The sequence below is a fragment of the Pangasianodon hypophthalmus genome, chromosome 2 (genome assembly GCF_027358585.1).
Source record: "Pangasianodon hypophthalmus isolate fPanHyp1 chromosome 2, fPanHyp1.pri, whole genome shotgun sequence".
NCBI lineage: Eukaryota > Metazoa > Chordata > Actinopteri > Siluriformes > Pangasiidae > Pangasianodon > Pangasianodon hypophthalmus.
This window is the reverse complement of record NC_069711.1, coordinates 20,145,631-20,171,190: the sequence shown is the minus strand read 5'-3', so window position 1 is coordinate 20,171,190 and position 25,560 is coordinate 20,145,631. Positions and strand designations below refer to the sequence as shown.

Sequence of the window (25,560 nt, the reverse complement as noted above, 5' to 3'; positions counted from 1 at the left end):
CGGCTTTGCCTCTTCACCTGTTAAAGCAAACCGCGCAGAGGAGGAGGGGGGAATTGCTTCATGCTCACCTTTCTCAGCCTTTTAGCAGACTCATCATATTGAATAATTACTGGTTTTGCTGTACTTATAAACTCGTAACTTATCAAATTTTAAGTCAGAATTGCTCGTCCTCGGCATCGCATATTTGTCATATTTTTTAATGTATTTGAACAACCCTCCGTTATTTTCCGTGTGGTATAAACCAGCGGAGCCCCTTTAACAGAAGGCCAGTGTATTGAGAAGTCGTGTTGTTTTTTTAATCGTTTGCTCATGCGGTGTTTATAAGTTGAAGGTACGTGTGCATATCCCGTTTTTATTTAGATTATTTAGGATTAGACGCACGTATGTGTTATATTTTTGGACATTTCCACAGTCTCCTGGCTGAACATCAGGTCGTCCCCTTATAGGGTGGGTTATGTTATTTAATCCTTCTCTTGTGATGCTACAGTGTAGCTGCATTTAGCTAAAAAGCCTCATGTCAGTATTGCTGAGTCTGTACTTAGCATCTCTACATCCTTTCAGAGTGTTTGTACAGAAACACTAACTAAACAATTTAATATGAATTTAGTTTTGTTGTGGTTGTTGTTGTTGATTATGATGTTGCTGTAGGGAAAAAAAACAAACAAAAGGGATGTGATTTTGTAGCTGTAGACATTTTTCTCTACTAGTGTTTATATTGTAGTCTTTGATTTTATTATAATATATACTATATTATTCCGATGTGAGGCCCTACTGTTTATGACTATGTGGCTCAAATGTAACACACCCAGCATACAGGTCTATATTCATACTAAAAAAAACAGTAAGTAAAAAATCATTTCCATACATTTAGCTTTGTTGTTTGAGATGACCTGAGGAGTATACTCAACTGCCAGTAAATATTCTTGAACACGTGACTCTGTTTATTACAGTATACCCACTGCTGGCACTTAAATAAATAAATATATTCACGTGTACATTATCAACTGTTAAGCAAAAATATGTGGTGTGCTACCAGAGTGATTTATATAGACCTTCTTAGAGCTAGATTTTTTTTCCCAATAAAATAAAAAGTAATAATCTCGTTCATTCATTCTTCAGTAAGTGCTTTATCCTGGATAGGGTTGCAGTGGATCTGGAGCCTATCCCAGGAACACTAGGCATGAGGAAAATCCCCTGGATGGGACACTAGATCATCAGGGCACCATTTACACACACACACACACACACATTCACGCACTTTCACACACTCAATCGAACCTTTTAGAGTAGGCAATCAACCTACCAGCATGTTTTAGGAGGAAAAAGGGAGAACTTGGAGGAAACCAATGTGGACACGTGGATCACACCCACAGACAGTAATCCGAGCAAACTGGGGACCCTGGATAATCTAATACTCTAGTATTCAACCTGAACCCATTTCTTGAAGTATTTACATGGTCAAAAGTACATGTACACCTGACCATCACACCCACATGTGGTTCTTCCCCAAACTGTTCCCACAACGTTTGAAGCACACAATTGTATAGGATGTCTTTGTATGATTTAACTTTAATATTTTCATTACCATATTACAATTTCTCTTCACTGGGACTAAGGGGCCCAAACATGTTCCAGCATGACAATGCCCCTGTGCACAAAGTGAGCTCCATAAAGACATGGTTTCCAGGTGTTGATGTGGAAGAACTCAAGTGGCCTGCACTGAGCCCTGACCTCAACCCCACTGAACACCTCTGATACAAACTCACATGCCGACTGTACATCAGGCCTCCTCAGAAGAGTGGAGCTTATTACAACAGCAAAGGCAGAAAAAGCTATGATGGGTGTTATTGGGCAGGTGTCCACGTATTGTTGGCCATATATTGTGTGTGTGTGTGTGTGTGTCTATGTGTGCATAAAGTCTCCAAGTCTCCATACATAGGGGAAATGAACAAATCCAGCCATGAGAATGATTTCCGTATGTTCTTCATTTGTTAAAGGCATTCTTAAAACCTAAGTGAATCTATATAATATAAACTAAGTATGAAAAATTTTGGAAGACATTTTGCTAAAAAAGTGTTAATTTCCCCTATGTATCTTTCATTGTGGATTACTGTACATGCAAGCACTGTGTCTCCCAAGGTCACCAGTTAAAAATTAATACATGTTAATATTAATTCCCCGAAGTCTCTGCATTGGTTTTGGTTTCTAGGTTAACTCTGCTGTCTGCTGAGTTGTTGTTCTTATTCACATTCCCTTGCCTTTTCTAAAACAGGGCCAAGGAGTCACATCAGTCCAAAACCAACCAACAGGCAATCTTCTTGTCATCCAAGTGTTCAATGCCTAACACTGCAGAAAGTGAAGGCGGTAACATATCTGGTGCCAAGGATCCGGCACCCCCATCACGGTTGCCGGGCCAAGATGATGAGCGCGGCTTCCTGAACTCATTCAGCCGTGATACGCTGCGCGCCAGACGGGCCTCCAGCGCTGAGCTGCAGCTCCCGTGGACATGCCCGGTCACACATTCCCGGGAGAAATTCTACACAGTGTGCTCTGATTATGCACTGCTCAACCAAGCCCGTCCAATCCTCACCCCCAGAGATGTTCCCCAGTCCAGCCATGACAGCAGCACACCACTGAGTCAATCAAACACCATCACTATCTCCCAGGGTCAGGCTGGAGGAATCCATACACCTTCAGGTGATGCCTGTGATATAGAAGAGACATTCTCCAGCAACTCCAAGCCCATTTTAGCCTGGGAGATCGACACCACTGACTTTGATGCCGTTTTAACCCGAAAAGCCAGGACAGGTAAGATTTATTAATAATTGTTTTATATGTGTTGTTTCTTTAAACCCGTCTGAATTGAGTACTTGTTTAGATCAGCCAACTTCTGCATGTGTAAAATGATTACATGGGCATCGTGCAGCGTTTTCAGTGTGAAGCTCCACACTTGCTGCTAGTGAGGAAAGGCAAATGAATTGTCCTACAGGCCATCTGTTATTGTTGCTTATGTAACCTGAAGTCATGTTTCAGTGATGTAACTTGTGGGTCATCCATCTCCATGCTTCCAGTGTACAGAGACTATTAAATCTAATGTAATCAACTAAAGTACCAAATTGAAAGAAGACGAGTGCATCAACATAGAGCCCACAGAGCAGGAGAATCAGCAGTAGTCAGGGAATAACATTTTTGATAATCAAGTTAATTTGCATCAATTACCCAATTATCTCTACTTTTTTTTTCTATTTTTCTATATTTCTTATCATGTGGTACTCATCTGTGAAGGAACCCATGATTCAAATGTAGGTTTTAAAACCACTGTCTAGGTCAACCGATCATTTTTGACTGATCCTATATTCTCGCCCCTATGAATTACCTGCTTTTTACCAGAAAACACAAAGACCGTTTGTATTATTTAAATAAAAAATGTGACAAGACAATGAACGTTCCTATTTTCTTTTGATGAAGGGAACATGGATTGTCTTACTACTGAGTTTCATGGACCATATAGCAAATTCTGTGATTACTTTGTTCCTCAAAATTTTAAATAACTTGTCTCTTTTTCTCTTTATCATTTTTGAAAATTGAAATCTTATAAAATTAAGATTAAATCTTATAAAAGCCAGACAAAGTCCTCTGCAGCTTTGACACACACCACTAAAACACAGTTCTCTCCACTTTCTCTACAGTTCTCTTCAGCAGATTTCTTGTTAAGCATACAGCATACAGAGAATACTCTAAATCCAGAAGCTAATTTGAACACACTTGCTACCCATGTAATGTTTCCCACATAATTACAGGTAATATAAAGAAATTTGGCTTGAAGAAAATGAAGTCATCTGACCGATCGAGCAGAAATGTGCTAGATCTTCCACCACAAGCGTCTCTGGAAGAAATCAAACAGAGGAAAGTCCTGGACTTGCGCAGATGGTACAAGTACAGCTCTTAGTCTCTTACTAACTAGTCTTAGAAAATAACATCAGAGAAAGCACATTTTGTTTTTGTTCCTCTTTTCACCTGTTTAGGTACTGCATCAGCCGCCCTCAGTATAAAACTTCATGTGGCATTTCCTCACTCGTCTCTTGCTGGAACTTTCTGTACAGTACCCTTGGAGCTGGAAGGTACATCCATCTAGAATAACTAGCTCTAGAGTTAATTCTAGATGTGTCGTTTTAATTCAGTAAGTTCTTTGCAGTTGCCTCTCATTGTTGGGGAAAAGTGTGTAATGGGAGGAAAAGCAGGCTGTCATCAGGCAGAAAAATTAGAATTGGCTAAAATATATATATATTTTTTTGAAGTTTAGAAAAAAAATCACCTGGTCTTTTTCCAGTCTTCAGGTGTCCAATCTGGGCGAGTCTGTGCCCATGATAGCCATAGATTCTTGTTCTTGGCTGACAGGAGTGGAACCTGATGTGGTCTTCTGCTGTTGTAGCCCATCCACCTCAAGTTATCCAGTTTGCCAATCATGTGGCAGCAGCACAATGCATAAAACCATCAGATACAGGTCAACAGCTTCAGTTAATGTTCACATCAAACATCAGAATGAAGAAAAAGTCTGATCTCTGTGACTTTAACCCTGGCATGTTTGTTGGTGCCACACAGGCTTGTTTGAGTATTTCACAAAGTGCTGATCTCCTGGCATTTTCATGCACAACAGCCTCTAGTGTAGAGTGAAAAAACATTTGTGTGAGTAGAAAGGCCTTGTTGATGAGAGAGGTCAATGGAGAATGGCCAGACTGGTTTGAGCTGAAAGAAAGGCTACAGTAACTCACATAACCACTCTGTACAATTGTGGTGAGCTGAAAAGCATCTCAGAATGCATAATATGTTGAACCTCAAGGCAGACCACGTCATGCAAAACTGGACAGCTGAAGACTGGAAAAACACAGATGGTACACAGATGGTAGGGTCAGAATTTGGTACCAACAGCATGAATCCATGGACCCAGCCTGCCTTGTGTCAACAGTTCAGGCTGGTGGAGGTGGTGTAATGGTGTGGGGAATGTTTTCTTGGCACACTTTTGGGCAGTTAACTATGTGCATCCTCTCATGGCCTCTATTAACCCATCTTCTAATGGCTACTTCCAGCATGATAATGGACCATGTCACAAAGCAAAATCATCTCAAACCAGTTTCATGAACATGACAATGAGATCAGTGTTCTTCTGTGGACTTCCCAATCACCGGATCTGAATCCAGTAGAACACCTTTGGGATGTGGTAGAATGGTAGATTCACAGCATGAAAGCACCTGAAAAATCCACAGTCAACGCTGTTTTGAGAGCAAAGGAATGCCCTACCTAGTTTTTTATGTATTTTTTATTTATTTATTTTTCCATAAAAAGAACCCTATAGAAAAATATTTGCACTATTGTTGGGAGATTGTGGGTTCAATTCCCAACAATACCAAAGCCATCCATGGCCAGGAGCCAAGGGAGCAAAATTACACATGGGAATGGGAGGGATGACATACTCTCTCTCCCCAGTCCGTCACAGCTACACTAGCCAATCGTGGGTGTTTGTGAGCTCATGTATGTGGAAGAGGGCAGGCTGAGTGTGTTAACGCTGCCCTGTGATTCAGCAGTAGCAAGAATTCGAAATGATGCAGTTGGCTATGTATCTCAAAGGAAGCACATTTTAGGCCTCACCCTCCCTGGCTGATAGCAGTCACGTGATAGGGGAGAGCTGGCTGGTGGGTGGGATGATGACCAAATTGGGGAGAAAATGAAGAAAAAAAAATCGTTCATAATTGGTCTTAATTAGAGAAATGCCTGCAATATTTTCTAAGGAATTTAGTTAGCTCTCTTTCTGTTTAAATTGGGCTACGAAGTAGAAAGCCAGTTTAAACCACTGAAACCCTGACCAGACAGTTACTTATGTAAATGCATTTCCCATTCACATTTCGATCGCGCCCACATGAAAGTAGAAACCTACCGCTTTTGTGACTTTTTTTTTTTTTGCACCTCTCTAGTCTCAACCAGATGCCATGTGAAGAAAAAGGGAAAAAAAAAAAAAAAAAGAATAATGCACCTCCTATTTGTATCTGTATCCATTTAGAATACATTATCTATCCAATCCGAATAATATAGTTGTATTTGGTTACATCCCTAATGAATAGCAACTCTTTAATTTTTTTTGTGTCAGCCTTCCACCCATTTCCCAGGAGGAGGCCTTGCATATTCTCGGTTTCCAGCCTCCATTTGAAGATATCAAGTTTGGACCTTTTACTGGGAATGCCACTTTAATGAGGTATGATTGTTCTGCTTACCCTGTTGGAAAGTTTTGTGTCTTTTTCTGTACCTGATAGTTATGTTTTCACCGTCTCTGTTCTTGTTTTGGCACAGATGGTTCAGACAGATCAATGACCATTTCCGTGTTCGAGGATGCTCTTATATTCTATATAAACCCCATGGGAAGCACAAGACAGCAGGAGAGACGGGTGAGTTAAATATTAATCACTTTAAAAATGATTTACATATAGTGAACTTTTAAAACAGTGTTTGAAACCATATTTAGGAAAAAAGACCAAAGTTGACATAAAAAGCATTGGTCTAATGAATACACTGTAGTCACAAACTGTAAACACTTTGTGGAGACTGAATAAGAATCAGAAATATTCAGATTAGAAATATTCTGAAATCCATGTGACCAGGTGAAAGTTGGTTTTCTTTACTTTTGTATGCCATTGTTGCTCTTTCCATCAACTCAAGAATATGGTTTGTGTTTTAACCACCTTTTCACACATTAACAGAGGGATTAGTCCCAGTTTCATGGTCTGTGATTCTCTCAGGCTAATTTGTAGACATCAGGTACTACTAGGAAAAGTAGGATCACTTAAAAATTACATCATCATACTATGAAATAGTATTCACTGTAGTTTCTGTTTGTCACTAAATTGTGATGGCCTGTCATCATGGAACATATATTACTGAATATTTTTTAAAATGACAAGTGCACAATGAACGTATTGACAGTATGTTCCACTTGTGACATTGCTTCCCTGGACTAGCTGAAGGAGCTTTGCTTAAGCTGACCCAGGGATTGAGAGATGAATCTATGGCCTATATTTACCACTGTCAGAACCACTACTTCTGCCCTGTGGGCTTCGAAGCTACACCATTAAAAGCAGCCAAAGCTTACAGGTACACCGCATAACCAATTGCTTTCTTCCTTTATTTGGTCAATCTTGGTTGCACTTTAAAAAAAACAAGTGAACTTCTCTTGTAAAAGATTATTCTCCCAGCCGTATCCTTCTATGATAACACTGAAACTGTATGCAGCAGTAGATAATCAATTAGAATACCATTCCATGTTGTTTACTGAGTTGGAATCTTTTTTTTTTTTTTACACATTTAATTTCTTTTTTTAACCACAGGGGACCACTTGCTCTCAATGAAATGGAGCATTGGATTCTTATTGGGGAGCCAAGCAGGAAACATCCTGCCATCCACTGTAAAAAGTACATTTTCCTTTTATTATTTGACTACATATGATGATTAGTGGGCAACACTGTGGTGTATGTGTGTGTGGATGTAAGTGTGGGTTACTCTCTGTGTCAGTATGTTCTCCCCATGTCCAAAAAAAAAAAAAAAACATGCCGGTAGGTGGATTGGCTGCACTAAACTGCCCCTAAATGTGAATGTGTGTGCGATGGACTGGTGTCCCATCCATGGTGCATTCCAGCCTCGTGCCCAGTGTTCCTGGGATAGGCTTTGAATCCACCGCTTCTCCACCACAATCAAACGATTACTGAAGAAATAAATGAATGGATGGTGATTAGTATTGTAATGTAAGTCTGGTCAGGAAATCCAACGGATATAGATATAGATATAGGCAACATAATCAAGAAAATGTAGTTTGAGTCTCTAAAAGCTGCTATGGTTGATTTAGTCATTAGCTATATTCTGCAAACCCTGATGCCATGCATACAATTTTAGGTGGGCAGATATTGTGACTGACCTGAACACACAGAACCCAGAATACTTGGACATTCGCCATACAGAAAGAGGCATTCAGTTTCGGAAAACCAAAAAGGTTAGTGACTAAGGAATTCCAACATGTCTTACACTACAGAGTGGATACATGGGAGATGCTTACTTAAAAATTAATGAAATAACACTTCATTTCCTCTTACTTTTAGGTGGGAGGCAACCTACACTGTCTCATGGCCTTCCAAAGGGTGAACTGGCAGAAAATCGGACCTTGGGCACTAAACCTGGAGAATCTGAGGCATGATAACCACCAACAGGGAGCAGATCACAGGAGCCAGACTTCAGCAGGGGAGGCTGTAGACGATGGTGAGACCAAACACGGGCACCTGGGCCGCTCTCACTGCACGGGGAATCAGAAATCAGAGCAAGCGTGGAAACGGATCTCCAATACTGCAGAGTACAGCCACAGAGGCTGCCCCGACAGCGATCTGGATGAGGACATCGCTGACTGAAAATGAAGTGGTTACTTCTCCATTGGGATTTCTACACACTTGTTCAAGCCTTTGAGGTAGATTGAAGGAATTATTTCTTCCTTCTGATCAATGCAGAGACTTCTCTAGAAACCGGATTGGTAAAAACAGGCAGGTCAAACAAAAACGTGCAGCTGTCTATAAACCCAAATGTAAGATGAGTATTTTATGTGCGTGATGCATTCCATTAGTGTCATTACAGTCATGTGCTTCAAAGAAGGACTTGTTCATAAACACCTGAAGCACAGAATGGGCTAACGTAGTGAGTAAATTACATTATGCGTATAATGTATGTTATGATTAACGTTTAAAGTGCATTAACATCAGTAGAAGCCATGAGAAAATAGAACGACCACACTGAAAGTGAAACAGGAGAACGGTTTGATCAGGACAGAGAGCTCTCTCCTCATTTAAAGCGGTATAATCACATGGGAGATAACTGTGAAATGAAAAATCAGTGACACTTCTGTTATTGTGTATGGTGACTGAATATCAGTTCTTTGTGAAAAGCTGTACGAGAGCATGGTGGCTTTCAAGTTATGTGAACTGTGGTGTCCGTTGTTATTTTGCCTCCGAAGTATCTCGAGTATGTAATATGACGAGCGTCTACACTTACTTGAAGTCTCACATACACTTAAAAACAGTGTGAACTGGAAATAGGTGGTCACTTTTATTTCTTAATAAATATTTATACAATTTCTTGTAAAACACAGTGGTCTACTGATCAGTGTGATGTTTTGTGTGTGTGTGTGTGTGGGTGTGTGTGTGGGGGTGTGTTGGGTGGGGGTGTGGGTGTGTGTGTGTGTGTGGGGGGGGTGACTGTGATTATTGCGTATTGGTTAATCGACTTTTTAATTGTGCAATGTCAGCAGGACTGATACGGCAACAGCCTCCTGTCAAAAGAGCAAAAAGGAGTTTTACTCAACAAATCTAGACAGGAGAATGAATCAGGACTTTTGTTTCCCTATTTTTATATAAGATTTAAAAAATAAAAAATATGTTCGGCTCACCAATCCATAAAGCCCCTTGTTCTTTCCACTCGACACTTAGCTCTGTAAATGGAATCTTTTTTTCTGGTTTCCATCTGCAAATGTGGATTATACATTAATTATATGTTACATTATTACATAATTATACATATACATTAATTATACATTAATACCACAGGGCTGTTCAATGCTCAAATAAGACTGGCCAGAAATCAGGTCGTTCTAATATGTTATTGTTTCTATGGTAACAGCTCATGGATTTGTGTGGCAGATGCTCAACATAATCTGAGTCTAATAATAAATTGATTTTAAACTATGTGTAATCATTGATATGGTGAAGCTTTCTGTAAGGAGACATTTATTTAACATTTAGAGAACGAGTCAACAGTCATTGCTTTGTAATGGTCAGTAAGTTTTCTGCCAAAGGAAAGTCTTCCAGATAGAGGAATTTTGCACTTTCCAGTTCTTCAGTAACATGAAAAGCTGCATTTTTATCTTATTAACTTCAAGAGAGAAGCTGGTAAGGAAATGACTGATGTTGCTGCTACAACATCAGCGATAACAGGAACTAACTTGTTTCACGGACATCACACTTTGAGACATGATGTTTTAGGAAAATAATCTTTCTCGGGCCGTATCACACCACCTTGTTCTGGATTATTTTCCTATAACAGCACACTTTTTTTTATTGGTTTCTTGGTACAGTACTCATACAGAGGCATTAAGGTTTGATCATGGCTAAGACATCTAGAAGTTTAACACCGTTTATACACTCACCCTGTGCTTGGATCCCAGTCTTCCCCACTGTTTGGATAGATCACCCAGCTCATGTCAGCTGACTTATGTGACTTGGCGGATTCGAGAAGAGGTTTCACTAGAGCAGGTGGGGAACAGTTCACCCCAACAGCAACCAGCTGAGGGGAGTTACTGGCCACCTGAACAGCCTTGGCAAACCTGTTGCCATCTGAAATACTCTGGGTGTCCTGAAAAAGATATGCTACTGTCTTTATACACTTTCAGTACTTGAGGCTAGAATATTTAGACCTGTCTCTGAAAAGTCAGAAGTTTTTCACTAAAACCTTGCTACAGACTCAAAATGCTGGATCAGCATTGGATCAGTGTTATTAGCTGATTAACTGCTATTAGTTATTAACTGCTATTGGTGTTGTATCAGAAACTTTAAAAAAAGTGGGATCAATGCACCATAGTTCTACACTTACTGTAAATTATTAATTTTATTAGGATTACTTCAACTACACTATATGGCCAAAAGTATGTGGACACCTAACCATCACAAGCCTATGTGTTTGTTGAACATCCAATTCCAGAGTCTGTCCCACTTTTGCTGCTATAACCTCCATTCTTCTGGGAAGACTTTACGCTATATTTTGGTGCGCTGCTGTGGGGATTTGTGCTCATTCAGCCACAAGAGCATTAGTGAGGTCAGGCACTGATGTGGGGTGAGGAGGTCTGGGGTGCAGTCAGTGTTCCAGTTCATTCCAAAGGTGTTCAGTGGGGTTGAGGTCAGGACTCTGTTCTGCCACTCGAGTTCTTTCATTCCAAACTTGGGAAACCATGCCTTCATGGAGCTGGCTCTGTGTATGCTTTATGGTGTAATATTTTTGGGGCCCCTTAAAGAGAAATCTAATGCTACAGCATACAAAGACATTCTAGAAAATTGTTTGCTTACAACTTTGTAGCAAGGGTTTGGGCAAGGCCCATAAATGGGTGTGAAGGTCATGTGTCCACATACTTTTGGCCATATGGTGAATCAAGGACCCCAGACTACATACTGGGATAGTGAAGAGCAGGACTGGGAGACATTGCTATATACAAACCATATTAACCAAGTTAATCAAGGCTCCACTGGTAGTTACCTTGCAGGAAAAGGAAAGCCAGGCTTTAGCATCAGGGAACTCCCTCAGCAGCTCCACCAAAGCCTCTGCCTCTTTAAGACTCGGTATGGTCTCCAATGCAAGTAGATCAACTCCTGCAGCCACTAAACAGCGAATCTGTGGCCGATGCCAATTCTTCAGCTCCTGAGGCCAAGTATAATAGAGGTTTTACATGCAGTATGTTATTTTCTGCAGTAACAGAGTGTGCAAAGAGTGTTAGGTTCCACCGTACCTCTATGCTCATGCTGCTTGCATAGAGCCCTGTGTACTCTGAACCGTCATGTAAAAAAGCCCCAAAAGGTCCCACTGAACCTGCCACCAAAGGCACTTTTCTGTCTGAAAAAAACAATCCAACATCACTTGCATTGTTAATGATTAGGACAATATCACACTCAGTCATGAAACCTTCTTTACTCTCTCAGACTCTCAGCCATGAACTGAGAGATGACAGGAATCATGCGAGGACACACCTGCTGTTAAACAGCTGGCCATGAAGTCTGCTGCTGCCTCTTTAGCTAATCGGACCCCTGACATCATTAAGTCCTCGGCCTCCTCAGGTTTAAGACCAAGATGCTTGGTGAATCCTTCAATACTAGCCTGGTATGTGGCTGTTGTGATAACATCAGATCCACACTGAAGAAAGCTACAAACAGACAGATTTATCTATTCAATTGTTTTGAGACAGATATTAACTCGCACAAGTTCAGCTGGAATAGTTTTTGAATTACCTGTAATGTGCTTCCTTAACAGCATTTGGATTTGTATACAAAATTCTTGCACTCCATAAAGGATCTCCCTGCAAGAACAAGAGTCATAAATCAATTTATTATTATTATTATTATTATTATTATTATTATTTAACCCACATAAACAGTTGCTTGTCCTGTTAGACTCTGCATTAGTCTATGTCTGTATTTGAATATACCTGAATGTGAAATCCTCTTTCCTCCAATTCTGTTGACATTCCACCGTCCAGAATAAATGGTGTGCAGGCCATGGCGGCTGTTGTAGGGTGGATCTACTAATGACACCTGTGTATAAATGATTACAACTTCTGCAATGCCACAGAGTCAAGCTGCTCACCATGGGACAGAGACAACACCCTTAATGTGACTCCTTAGTTAAAAAAAACTGCAAAAATAAAAGAGAAATAAATAATAATAATATTCGAATGCAGAAAACGTGATCTCCTGGTTTCCATTAAACTTGTTGTAAACTCTTGCAGCACAATAACAAATCTAGGGGTCAAAGGATCATTTCCGGGTTGCGTCTAAAATTTAAAAGAAAAGTCGATAGAGCTCGGTTTTTGTGAGATATTTCTGGTGGTATAGAAGACATTTATAATGAAAATTCCCTTCATTTTTGACAGAAATTATTATTATACTCGGTTAATTTTAATTTAAGAACGTTCCCGGCATCGTTTTTGTTACTATGGAAACGATAATTCACAAATACGCTAGGAAGACAAGCAAGTGAGCTGCATATCAAACAACAAAACAAACCAAGACTGAGAAGCTAGCTGGAAATGGTAAAGTAGGAACATTTGACTCACTATATGGCAGTGTGAAGTTAAAGATGATGTTTTGTAATATAGCATGGGCTATTTTATTACAAAGCGCGTTTTTTTTTAGCTAAGGTGCTTAACGTGAGCAAGTTAGCAGCGTTGTATTTTGTTTCCCACCAGCATTGCAAAAATGCCGCCCTACTGCTCTAGGATTGGCTACTGGGTCACACAGGAGACACTTCAGCCATACAACTACGAGTTTACCCGTAATTATGAGAACAATTAGCCAATCCTAGCGCAGGGGTGGGATTAGTCAGAATTGCGGTGGGAGAATGTTTAGTTTACTGTTATATTATAAGGTCAATTTATAATTCTGCAAGCCAACCAGGTAAGATGTAGTAGAAGCGAACGACGCTGTGTGAACGGAAGAACGTTTAATTAGCATGAATAATCAATACGTTGGCAGTTTATGTATGAATGAGGAATGTATCTAGCTGGGTAACAGTAAGCATGTTGTGTTTGTTTGCCGCCAGCAGGTGTCGCCATTGCACAGCTATTTCACCCAGTTACCCGGTCACGGGCATTTACACTGCGAGGACAGACGCTATGGCTTTTAAACGTCCAACCACCATCAGTTACTAACTAGCTAGTAACATCATTAATATATGATACAGTATAGAATAAATTAAAAGAGGAAAAGAATGGGGGGAAAAAAAAGACCTAACTAAAATGAGCAATGCTTTGTTAATTTTGTGGTCTGGAAGTGTCATGTAAAAATATACATATTTAAACATAAATATTACACCATATGGCCAGAAGCATGTGGACCCCTGACCATCACACCCATATCTGCTTTCTGAACATCCCAATAACCTCCACTCTCCTGGGAAGGCTTTCCACTAGATGTTGGAGTGTGGCTGTGGGGATTTGTGCCCATTCAGCCACAAGAGCATTAGTGAGGTCAGGCACTGCTGTGAGGAGAGGAGGCCTATTGCACAATCACGATTCCAGTTCATCCCAGAGGTGTTCAGTGTGGTTGAGGTGAGGTCTCTGTGCTGCCATTCAAATTCTTCCACTCCAACCACTCAATCCATGTCTTCATGGAGCTCGCTTTGTGAACAGGGGCACTGTCATGCTGGAACATGTTTGAGCGAAGTGAGGTGAAGGGAGATTGAAATACTACAGCATTCGTAGACACTCTATACAACTATGTGCTTGCAACTTTATATATCTGCTGTTGGTTTGATATTTAATTTATTACATGTTAAATGCAAATTGAACCAATTTACTTTGGTTGCTTTTAGTCAACCAGTGCATTGTTGGCTTTCACTGGAAATGAAATGGATTCTTTAAATGCCTCAATCTTGTGAGTGAGACGCATGCTAAAAGATACATATAGACTCTGTAGTTTTCATAACCTTATACGGTTAAAAAAAAAAAAAAAAAGTCAAAATTTCTCCATTAGAAGGTTTTCCCAGGCCTTCACACAATCATGCATTATTATAAATAAAGAATTAATTCAGTCCAATTCAATTTTATTTGTATAGCGCTTTTTCCAATGGCCATTGTCACATTGTCACAAACATATCACAATTAATGTGTGTCAGGATAAGAGCTGAAGAAAATGCGAGCATGTCCTGTCACAGCGAGAGCGTTATGCAGTGTCCTGCCTCTACATGGTGCACTTAACTTTCACATCAGTCCTGTCGACATTACTCAGAGTGAATGGGAGAGTGCTAGCAATTTTAATAAGGTCTAATCAGCTAAGTTTATAATATAACTGATATGTAGGTGTTTGTGAATATCTAATCTAATTAATTAAACTGATCCAGCAATGTTTATTATTAGGTAAGTTAGTGGCTGTTATTGATAATAAGTCTGTTCATTGTTATTCATTTGCAGACAGCACATGTGACTCTGTCCTCTTTCCATTGCTCCATTTCATTTTGACATGTTTCCACATATCTCGTTTTGCCTGTTGAATTACTGTGCATTGATCTGTCTACACGCTCCGTGCAAGCAGCGTGAAATGTTTGCTGTGATAGCACAGGGTGACCGTGGGAGTCTGAGAAAGTACAGGTTTCCAGAAACAGCTCAGAAAGGAAAAGCCCACTTGTATGTCCAGTGAGTATGAGAGGCAGCAGATTAGCCTGGCTTTTTCCAGTTTGCTCTGGCTGGACCCAAACAAGGAAATTAGCCAAGGCTTAGTGATGTCAGTGGAAGAAAAGTTTCTACCAGGCTGTCGTTGAACTGTCTCAATAAAAGAACACAGGCTCCTCGCACTTAGTCATAGTGCCAAATTTATTGAGGAAACACTCGTACCATATGCTTACTCTCCGAGAGACAGGCTGTTGTCCTTGGGTAAACCTGGACCAGGCAGAGAGTAAAGAAATATGACCTGTCTTTTGTAGACCCATGTTACCTCTGCCATCAGTGGAATGAGAATGCAGAACATCCTACTGACAAGAGTCGCAGTATGGTTCACAACAACATTGCTCATGAAGAGGAAATATCATTCATACTTTCATCAGGCAGAGTGGCTGTGTAAACAGTAGTTCAGGAGCGTTCCTGCTGATTCATGCAATGTTTGGCTGAAATATGAGCTAAGTTTTATGTGGTTTGACATAGTATTTGCCTCTTGCATTGAAATTTCTCTTACACTGTCCTTGCTCTGAATCAATCATCACAAGATGACACATTTGTCAGTGCTGACAAGCACTTTATAGTATTTATTTATTTATTTTTTAAAATAATTTTTTTTGAGACTGTGATTCCAGGCTTCATGTATGGTGTATACATCACAAATAGTGTAAATATCAAATAGTCTACAAAAGTTTATTGTCTGTCTCTAATCTCTCTCCATTCACTGACATGTTTCCTAAAAATGTTTGGTATTTTGTTGACATAAATGTGGAATGTAGCGAGTCGTTGGCACTCCAGTTGTGTGACTGCTAGTGGTCAGGAAGTAGCGAGTAATGCTTTAGTCCATTGCACAGTTGAAGTCGAATCAGCACTTCCTTTTTTCAGAAGGAAGATAACCGAATATAGCTGAATATTAAGTACACTTCTCTAATATGTTTATTATGTTTATTCACAATGTGCGGGACAGGCAGTTGTTTCACTGGCTCGATAATTTTTGATAACCTCTCAGCTACGTAGTGTGCATTATTATTAAGAATAATAATTAGGAGGATAAAAGATTTTGGACAAAATGAATAAAACCCTGTCTCATGTTTAACAGCTCTCAGTCACCTGATGTGGCATGTCATAACCAGTCAGAAACCTGATTGTACAGAGGAATAGCACATTTACATCCAAACATTTCAAGAGATTTCTGATAGGGCATCAAGATTCCCTTTTGTAAAGTGCAGGCTGTTCATGCCAATATTATCTCTTACACAGCTTAGTGAGGGGTAAAAATAGGCCTCTGTTGGGGGAAGGGCCCTCACTATTGCACTCAATATCAACTGTTCAGTTGTTTAAAAGTGTTTCCCCTCAGTCTAAAACAAGTGCTGCTTTAGTATTTGAAGGCAAGAAAATGTCAAAGTTGCTTCCAAAGATCACTTGGTTACTCTAAACTAAAATCACTCAGTTAATCTAAACCTTTATTAGGTACTGTTCTGAGTTAGGCTTGTTAGGTTATATATAAACTGGGCTGAGAAAAGAAGGATGCCTTATGTGTAGCTATGAGTGACTGACTTTTCACAAATCTAACCGAGTGACTGTTGAAACATCCAAACCACACCTTAATAAACTACATTAGTAATCACATTCTGCACAATTTAATTGATAAAACTAATCCAATGTGTATTAAAGGACTGTAGAAATAGGTAACGTATGTCTGGATGACAGAGTAGACTGCCTCACTGTTGTTGGGCTAATCTTAGTTTATTTAATATAATTAGTGGACTCATTATGTTTTTTCTAAACTGAAAAGGTTGCTGAAAAGACTTCTAGGAACATGATCTGAGGCTGTGTGCTTTTCCTGCACAGACTGTATAATGATGTGAAATATTACAAAGCATGTCAGTTATTAACCTGAATATTGGCTGTTATTATTGGTTAATAAATCATCTTACAAAAAAAGGAGCTCCTACAGGCTGTGCTTTATAGCTTTTTATGCTTCTAACACTATAAATGTGACCCTTGTTATTCTCTGGCTGTACCTTGAAAAGAGTATCTCATCAGTATTCTACTCCAGCTCTGGCTGGATCACATGCTGCTTGATATGTCCGACATGCGGCCTTCCATCCAGCAGAGGGCAGCCTGCACGCAAAGTGCTGCCCACTCCCTGTCTCCTCCATGTTTCTGCTCAAGGACATTCTCTGCTTAGTGTGACGGTGAAAAAGGCAACACTAGACTGAAAAGCAGAAAGTTCAGCCACCAGCATTAAAGGCAAAATAGAGCTTTCTCCCTAGAATACCTAAACCCCCCTGCATTTTATAACATTTTGTCATGTTTTTGGGTGTTGGTTTGGTCCTTTATGAATAACCATCATTTAACCATGATTTTGACCTCTGGCCTGTTTCACATAGCGACATCATCACAGCTCCTTCAAGTCCTGACTCTACAGCTGTGTGTTTGTGAAAAGGTAGCTCCAACACTGTGTAATAACTGTAGCATGGAATCCCCAGAGGAGCAGAGGCTCACACTCAAAACAGTGACCTCTGGATTCGATGTTGTGACAGAGCCCAGCTGCCTGCTCATGCTGAGGGTCAGACCTCAAGTGCTCAGACTCCCTGTCCTAGCACACCATCCCGACATGTCCCCGCTGGGCCCGAGCCGATCACAGAGCTCACGCTGTGTCTGTTGTTCCCTTCACAGGAGGAGCGCTTTGCCTTTCTGACTGAGTGGTACGACCCCAGTGCTGCTCTCCTACGCCGCTACCAGCTCCTGTACTACCCTAAAGATGGCTCTGTGGAGATGGTACGCACTTCCCCTCTGTTTTTTTTTTCTTTTTCCCCCAGATAGAACTTTTACTCCCAGACAAGACAAGCATGTTTCACATGATTATTTTTTCACCTTTTCAACATTGATTAATCTTATAGTAAAACTGTGTAAATGTTTTTGTAGTGTAAACTCAACAAAAAATTCCTACCAGATTTCTGAAAGTTTCAGTAACACTGATTTTCTTTGTACTTATAAGCACGTTACCAAGCGTTTTTAAGGCACAGCTGATTTAATTTTAATGATCCCTACAAAACTCGAAAAAGGCAAAGCTCACAGAAAACTGAAAATGACAAAATCATGAGTATGCACTATGGGCGTTAAATCTTCTGGTAACACAGCTCAGCCATTGCAGTGCATCAGCTACCACAGATACTCCTTTTATAAGCTGCCATTTCTTTGTCCTGATTGAATAGCTAGTCGTATTTGTCTTATTTTATGGATTTATTTTGGATTGCTTTCTGTTAAGTCATTAACATGAAATATATATTCACAAAAGTGTTACTAAAGTATAGTGTGCAATTGAAATAAATAAGTGATTTAAACTTCTGTGGTGCAGCAGAAGAGATTTCACCATGAGGTTGGGAGATTGAAGTTTGAATCCTGTCGATATTCCTGTATACATGGTTGTTATAAGTGTGCCTGAGTTGCCATTCCGAAACACCTAGCCTACAGCTAACCATCTGTTAGCACCCACAATTCCTTACGGACTGAGCATGCACATATATTTCCTTTCAGTGGATTTTCTGAATAAGTTGTTTACATGCAACAAATTTCCGATTAAAACAGGCATGTTCCAGGGGTAGGAATTGGGATTTGGGGAGTCAGAATATTGTGTTAATCTGAATCAGGCAAATGGATTGCGGGGTTTACATGACTCAATACTAATGAGAATACTGCCAAATTCCGATTAATATCGGAATATTGATGTGCTTGTAAACGTAGCCTGTGACACAAGCCAGTCACGAGCATCTGGGAGCTTATGTATGTGTAAGAGAGGAGATAACATGTTGTGTTATGCTGACCAAATTTGGGAGAAAGTGGTGGAAAAAATTGCAGTAATTCATCGCCAATTATGTAATTTGAAGTCCATCAATCAAGTAGTCTCCTTACATGTAAATTTACAACTTAAAAACTCAATTTAAAACTCAGGAGTTCTCATTATTTTTATGAATACCACATTTCTTGTGTAAATGCTCCTGTGAATAATTGACAGTAAATTAGCTCGTATCCAGCTTGATAAATGAGTCCCGGTGTTGCATTTCTTTCTATTCTCTTTATTACAGCAATGAGAACCTTACACATCTTGAGAATGAGAACCTTTCTTTCACTTCTTCACTTTCAGAAGTTGCTTATTTGTTGCACAAGTAATTTTGATTATTAAATCAGTTTCTGTAGCTATCAGTTGCTTTTCATGCAACATGCAGCCTACAATTAGTTACATGAAAGTTTCATCCAGTCATCCAGAGGGAAGAGTCTGTTTCTATGGTAACAATCAGTGACCCCATTTAGTGTACATAAATATTACAAGATTCAGCACCCAAGACCCACGCTTCACCTGAGGAAAAAAAATTCTGGTCTGCAGGGAATTATGATGAGTGTTGAGTTACTTTGACATTAAAATCAAACTGACTGACAATCTGACTCTTCAGACTGAGCTCTTATTGCCACATACCAGATCTGCGTGTGATTTCAATACCACAAAATTGGAATTGAACATCAGGTTAGGTGTTATTTTTGCAGACGAAAAACAGGAAAAGATTGAACTTGTGTAGCTTTCGAAATTGACGTGTCTTGATCCAGGCTTTTGGGCCAATTAAGATTCCACATTGTATAATGTCTGTATTGATTGTTTTACACACACACACACAGAGTGGTTCTTCTTCTCAATTTAGTTTGATGTGAAGAACCAGCGGACCTTTTTGAGAAGGACCAAATATGATGACCTCCATCCAGAGGATCTGTTTGTGGGGAACCGTGTTATTGTCTTTTCTCGGCAACTCAACCTCATTGACTACGGAGACCAGTACACAGCCAACAAACTGGGCAGCAAGAAAGAGAGGTAGTTCTTTAAATATTATAACACCAACCCTACCTGATGAACAAGTTTGTGTCAGAAAAATTCCAAAGACTTACGAAGAGTGGCATCTCTGATTCTGTAATAGAGTTAGTGAGTATTGTGCAATTGCATGAAATAAAGATGCATTAGAAGCATAAACAATCATTAGCAACAGACACCACCAAGCTGTGGTTTGGCACAGACTGAAAATAAACACCTCTGGGCTCTCTAGCTGTATAATTCATCTAAAATGCATTCCAAACACCTTTGAGTGTTATTTTTGTTTAGTCACAGTTAGTTTTCTTTTTTGTTTGAAAGAAAATACTTAAAAAAAGAAACTCCTCCAAGCATCAGCTTTCTTGCTGTTCTGTGTAATGAACAGTTTTCGTATTGTAATAGATAGCATGTAAATGAATCCCAAGTCTCTTTATGTGACTTTGAAATCGGATTCTGGAGCAAGCTGTCCAAGTGCCCTATCCAATCAAACTCAAATTGCTTCTATCGACCTTAATGAATCGGGCTGTCAAGCTTTTCAAATCGTTACTGCTCTCAAATTGTAAATGCAATTAGTAGTAAACTAGTAACTCAGAAATGGGAATAAGACAACAGACGTCGTTTACAGTAGCTGCAACTCCCCTGCTTCAGAGAGTGAAAGTAACTCGGAGAGCATGAAGTGATGAGTGATTAAAATTGGGCGGTATGGGTATACTCTGCAGGCTCATTAGACACAAGCCAGTGGGAAAGCAAAGGTAGATTATACATCACAGTTTTCTCTTTATATGTGATAGGTGGTCACACTGGGTAATGTAGTTCTTGCTGCTCCCTTTTTCTCATGGCTTGGCTATTTGCTTCCTAGTAACCTAGCACCTGAGCAGCAAGAGTCAAAATATTAGAAACCGTTGTGTTTAGTAGGCTTAAGAGATTATTGTGAACCAGTACTTTCAGCTACACAGTCATGCCCAGATCAGCATTTCTAATTTGTGTTATTCTGACCTATGTAAAAATGGAGAGCCATACTGCTCTCTAAGTCTTTAAAAATATTTCTTTTTTTTTTCTCTTCCATAGGACATTGGCTATGATTAAGCCAGATGCAGTGACCAAAGTGGGCAGCATTATTCAGATGGTTTATGATGCTGGCCTTATTCTCACCAAAGCCAAAATGACCAAGCTAACTGGGTGAGTCAAGAAACACCATTTAATCACCTCTTTTTTTTTTTTTTTTTTTTTTTTTTTTTTTAAATCTATTCTAATTACCTCACAGTGCCTGAGGGATTAGTGACCACATTCACAGCTGTTCTTTCTTCCTCATGCAGGGAAAAGTGCGCTAGTGGTGCATAACTACTAATTTTTACTAGTCAACTAGAAATTCAAAAATGTAGTCAACTAGTCATCTATTCCATAGTTAAAGTGAAAACTGTTTCAGGGCATTGCAATTTTTATTCCGTTTTATTTGTTCAGCAAAGAACGTGTCAAACCACTCTTCAGTTAATGGCCATACAAAGGCTACAAAATAAATTTACAGCTTCATTTGGCTACACTGTTTGGCTACACCAAATGAAAATAAAGAAATCAGTGCAATAAATGTGCCAAATAATAAATCTGTGCATCACATTACACAATTTAAGTACGTAACATCATTCAGTATTTAAAATGCATGCGTATGGATGTGCTGAAATAGTTAGTTCTTAAACTGAGAACGCACAGCATGACACAGAAGCTCTTCATAGCTTAATGATGGATGGAGGATGTGACGTCTACAGCAGGGAGGTTTTTCTGCTACGTTAAACTCTTGCCTCAGTAGCGCCTGAAATGAGTCAGGATCAGCCTCTTTGAGCGTCATGTGCCTCTGAGCTTATCTGACTCTAAACCAGCTGAGTTTGATTGGATAGCGACGTGCAACCCACAGCTCCAGAAGTGCTCTTTCTCACAGCGCTGGTCAGCAGTGGAATTCATTCTGCCCGTGTGCAAGGGTTTTATTTCAATTTAAATGTTTAAATTTAGTTTGAAATCAAAATTAAAAAAAGCTAAAATTGTGAGAGGTATTCCTTATGGAGAAGGTGGGAGTAACAGCAAGCAATGTAGAGAGTCTTGTACAGTATATAATCAGTATAGTCTTATGCAGTTGACTGTAGAATTTAATATGAAATAAAACTGTAGGTTGTAATGATCTTTCTTTGTAGCTCATTTAATGCTTTCCATTGTAGTGTAACAGTAAAGCAGTGGGATTGCTAGGAACTCTTTGCTCAGAGCAGTCTGAAATTGCAATGTTAAGTACTGCTGATGGCACCTGGAGCTCTGCTGTGAACTGTGAGAGCTGAGAGCTCTGGCAGCACAGAGGAAATTGGTCACTTGTTCTTGCATTTGCTTATACAGTGCACATAAAGCACTGACAAGTGAAGAGGTCAGTTACTCCATTTATATATCCACATTGATGTTTAGACCAGTGAATATCAGTGGTCATCTGCCAAACTTGATCCAATTTGTCATTCTTTTCTAAAGTCGGTGATTAGCTGGATCAGGCAGATTGTTACTGGTAGGATTTGGAAATTGAGCCGTGGTGGATCTCCGGGAAGGGGTGGGTGAGTGTAGTGCCTGTTATCGTAATAAGGTTGCAGAACAAACACTACTTCCCAGTCAGCTGCAGGGAAAACAGTTGAAACTGTCCAAACCCATCTCCTCTTTTCTGGTCTAAAAATAAATATCAAGTCAGATCACTTGTGATGCCGCTATATATTGTTTCCTAGTCATGTGGAACTGTCCCGTTATAATGAAAGAATGACAGTAACAGTTCATGTATGTGTAAAAACTGTCACCTCAATTATATTTCATTATAGTTATTAACAATTGTAAAGAGAGGCTGTAATATTTACTATAGTGTGATAATTATCAAATAATGGTATTTGCCATGTAGGTTCCATTCACCAAGCTTGTGAGAAGCAGACAAACTGCACACATCTGAATGCATACAAAAGGTTTTGACAGACAGAGGTCGATACAGTTAAGCGTGAATATCATATTACTTTTAGAATGAATGATCATGATCATTAAAGACATGACTAATCAATTAGGTGTATTTAGCTGTGGTTCTGAAACCTAGATCTGCTTCCAACTGAACTAGTTAAAAAGAAAATGAACTAAAGATTGTCTGCTATCTGTCTAAATAACTGTTATTGTCTCTTCTTGTAGCTTTCTTTCTCTCTGTTATTACCCCTGACTATGGTGTAAACACACGCCCTGTCAAGTGCTGAGACATCAGCTCTGGTCTGATGAGTGTGACGTGTCCTCCATTGCTCATTTTTAAAAAATTCTGCATGTTCAGTCTCTTCCTGTTGAAATGTATGTATCCGTTTAGACGCCCATAACTGCTCTTGCACAATTATAACTGCAGATGTCAATTTGCTGAACTACAGATGCACTTTGTTCCTCCTCTTGGAAGAAAAATATTTAATAGGCACAGGAGAGTAAGATTTTATGCAACTGACTACTGTGCTCAGATGTGTAGGTGTGCTGAGTGGTGTTGCATAACCTTCAACATGTGATGGTGTGCATACTAATATGAAACCTTTTATTTTCATAATTATTATTCTGTTAATCATTTTATAACATTGACCCTTTAAGTAATAAATCACAGTGACTGTTGGAAATTGGAAAGTGCTGAGTGTTAATTTTTTTTTTTCCTCCCAGAAGGTTATGTGGAATTATATGAGCGACTGTTTTTTAGGGAGATCAGGGCTGTTAACCTTTTATCAGCATTTTAATTTACACTTTAGTGGTTCAAAAGAATAAGAGTATAAGAATAAGGTACTGAAGTGCACATCTTTGTGTACTGTCTTGTTTAAATGATTAGTTTAATGGGGAAAACTTGTTGCATTCATTTTAATCAGTTTAGTGACACCTGTTTGATTTAGAAAATAATTGGGATTTAAAGATTGCTTGACCAATGATTAGGAACAAATTGTTCTCATTGCAGACCTTGGTCTTGTTATAGAAGTAAGCCGGGCTCATTGGATCACTTATTAACTGTGTGTACTTTTATGGCTTCTTACAGGAAGCAGGCAGCGGACTTTTACATGGAACATCAGTCAAAGTCTTTTTTCAAGTAAGTCTCTCCTGAGTGAATCATTCACTCGTGTGAGTTTGCTGGAGCTTTTCAAAGGTACTTTAAAGGCCGGTTTTCTTGCGTCACCATTCTTTTGACTTTGCATGCTGGCTCTGGGACGTTTCTACCACCTTCCGATGTCTTTCGATGACATTGCAGGTGTTTTTTTTTTTTCCCAAGGCAGTGATGTAGTAAAATCATTTCGTTGACCTTTGAACTGGCATCTTGAATCTTTGAAGGACCTTGCAAAGATATTTATAGTGACATTGTATGTGACCTTGCTTTCAGATTAATCAATTGTCAATTAATCAAGTATTTTTTTTTAATTGTTATGCCGTTTATATACATGTCTGTAGTGAGAAAGACTGTTATACCTTCGAGACCATGAGAATGATAAAATGTAAAAATGGCGAATAGTGTGACAAATTTAAAACAAGAAAAAGTGCCCAATAACAAGGCAGTATGTTTAACTCCAGAGCAAAATAATGCTCTGTGCTGAGAGGTTTAAATTGAATATGCACACACTGACTTTTTTTTTTTTTTTTTTTTTTTTAAACAGTAACCTGGTGCAGTTTGTGAGCTCTGGGCCTATAATTGTCATGGAGCTGATGGGAGACGAGGCTGTGTCTGTATGGCGGAAAGTTCTGGGTCCTACTGACTCTGGCGTGGCACGCAAAGACGCTCCAGCCAGCCTCCGTGCCCAGTTTGGAACAGATGGCACCAAAAACGCAGGGCATGGGTCAGACTCATTGGCATCGGCAGCACGGGTATTTAAAAAGAAACACTCCTCTTAGACACAATGGCTCGTATTCATCAAAGTTGCATAGAAACGAGTGCAGATTTGAAAGTGCAGCACTCCCACTCCCTAAACCCTTATTTACATATAATATGCATGCAACCACTGCAGCTGACCATCCTATACATACAATATATGGCCAAAGGTTTGTGGACTCATGACCATCACACCCATATCTGGTTCTTCCCCAAACTGTTGCCACTAAATTGGAAGCACACAATTGTCTAGAATGTCTTTGTATGCTGTAGCATTACAATTTCCTTTACTGGAACTAAGGGGCCCAAACATGTTCCAGCATGACAGTGCCCCCATGCACAAAGAAGGTTCATGAAAACATAATTTGCCAGGGTTGGAGTGGAAGAACTCGAGTGGTCTGTTCAGAGTCCTGAACACCTTTGGGATAAATTGGAACACTGAATGAGCCCCAGGCCTCCACGCCTGACATCAGTGCCTGACCTCACTAATGCTCTTTTGGATGAATGGGCAAATATTCACAGCCACACTCCAACATCTAGTGGAAAGCCTTCCCGAAAGAGTGGAGGTTATTATAACGGCAAAGAGGGGACTAAATATGGAACGGGATGTTTAAAAAGCAAATGTGGGTGTGATGTGGTCAGGTGTCCACATACCTTTGGCCATATAGCGTATAATGTATATGAAACACGCCTTAATTTAGGCTGGTGATGTGATGATGACCCGATAAAAGATCCAACCTTTAAGGAAAGAGGTACTTGTGTTTGTGGTTGCTGCAAATAAAGATGTTCTTTTTGGAAGCCTCAGAAATGGCATAAAAAGTGCACACAAAATGAAAT

At 39.6% G+C, this 25,560-nt stretch overlaps 3 protein-coding genes across 6 annotated transcripts in view; 2 read left to right on the top strand and 1 right to left on the bottom strand.

Moving 5' to 3' along the window:
• The first annotated feature begins 15 nt into the window (after nt 1-15).
• On the top strand, nt 16-9,133 carry LOC113534100 (basic immunoglobulin-like variable motif-containing protein). 2 transcript variants are annotated; one of them, XM_053230931.1, is made up of 11 exons: nt 16-331; nt 413-447; nt 2,273-2,808; nt 3,801-3,930; nt 4,026-4,121; nt 6,143-6,247; nt 6,343-6,437; nt 7,008-7,140; nt 7,374-7,457; nt 7,936-8,032; nt 8,139-9,133. In XM_053230931.1, the coding sequence occupies exons 3-11, from the start codon at nt 2,337-2,339 to the stop codon at nt 8,439-8,441; spliced, it is 1,515 nt and encodes a 504-aa protein (XP_053086906.1). In that variant the 5' UTR covers nt 16-331; nt 413-447; nt 2,273-2,336; the 3' UTR covers nt 8,442-9,133. The 2 variants fall into 2 exon arrangements, with proteins under 2 accessions (XP_053086906.1, XP_026782504.3); XM_026926703.3 differs by lacking the exon at nt 413-447.
• Nucleotides 9,134-9,194: 61 nt separating this feature from the next.
• Nucleotides 9,195-12,589, bottom strand: zgc:172121 (uncharacterized protein LOC337599 homolog). The gene is made up of 8 exons (XM_034311045.2): nt 12,269-12,589; nt 12,072-12,139; nt 11,814-11,986; nt 11,576-11,679; nt 11,326-11,487; nt 10,226-10,431; nt 9,470-9,543; nt 9,195-9,352 (listed from the first exon to the last, which is right to left on the bottom strand). Exons 1-8 carry the CDS (start codon nt 12,338-12,340, stop codon nt 9,285-9,287), a joined length of 927 nt encoding a protein of 308 aa, XP_034166936.1. The 5' UTR covers nt 12,341-12,589; the 3' UTR covers nt 9,195-9,284.
• A 21-nt stretch (nt 12,590-12,610) lies between these two features.
• nme7 (NME/NM23 family member 7) overlaps nt 12,611-25,560 on the top strand; it is a 38,350-nt gene continuing 25,400 nt past the window's right edge. The window contains exons 1-6 of one of the 3 annotated variants that reach the window (XM_026923896.3): nt 12,611-12,871; nt 17,672-17,773; nt 19,690-19,856; nt 20,919-21,029; nt 23,902-23,952; nt 24,512-24,719. In XM_026923896.3, coding sequence (XP_026779697.1) covers nt 12,869-12,871; nt 17,672-17,773; nt 19,690-19,856; nt 20,919-21,029; nt 23,902-23,952; nt 24,512-24,719 — 642 coding nt within the window. In that variant the 5' untranslated portion in view covers nt 12,611-12,868. The remainder of the gene's footprint in view (nt 12,872-17,671; nt 17,774-19,689; nt 19,857-20,918; nt 21,030-23,901; nt 23,953-24,511; nt 24,720-25,560) is intronic. The other 2 variants (XM_034311031.2, XM_026923886.3) reach the window with 2 other exon arrangements.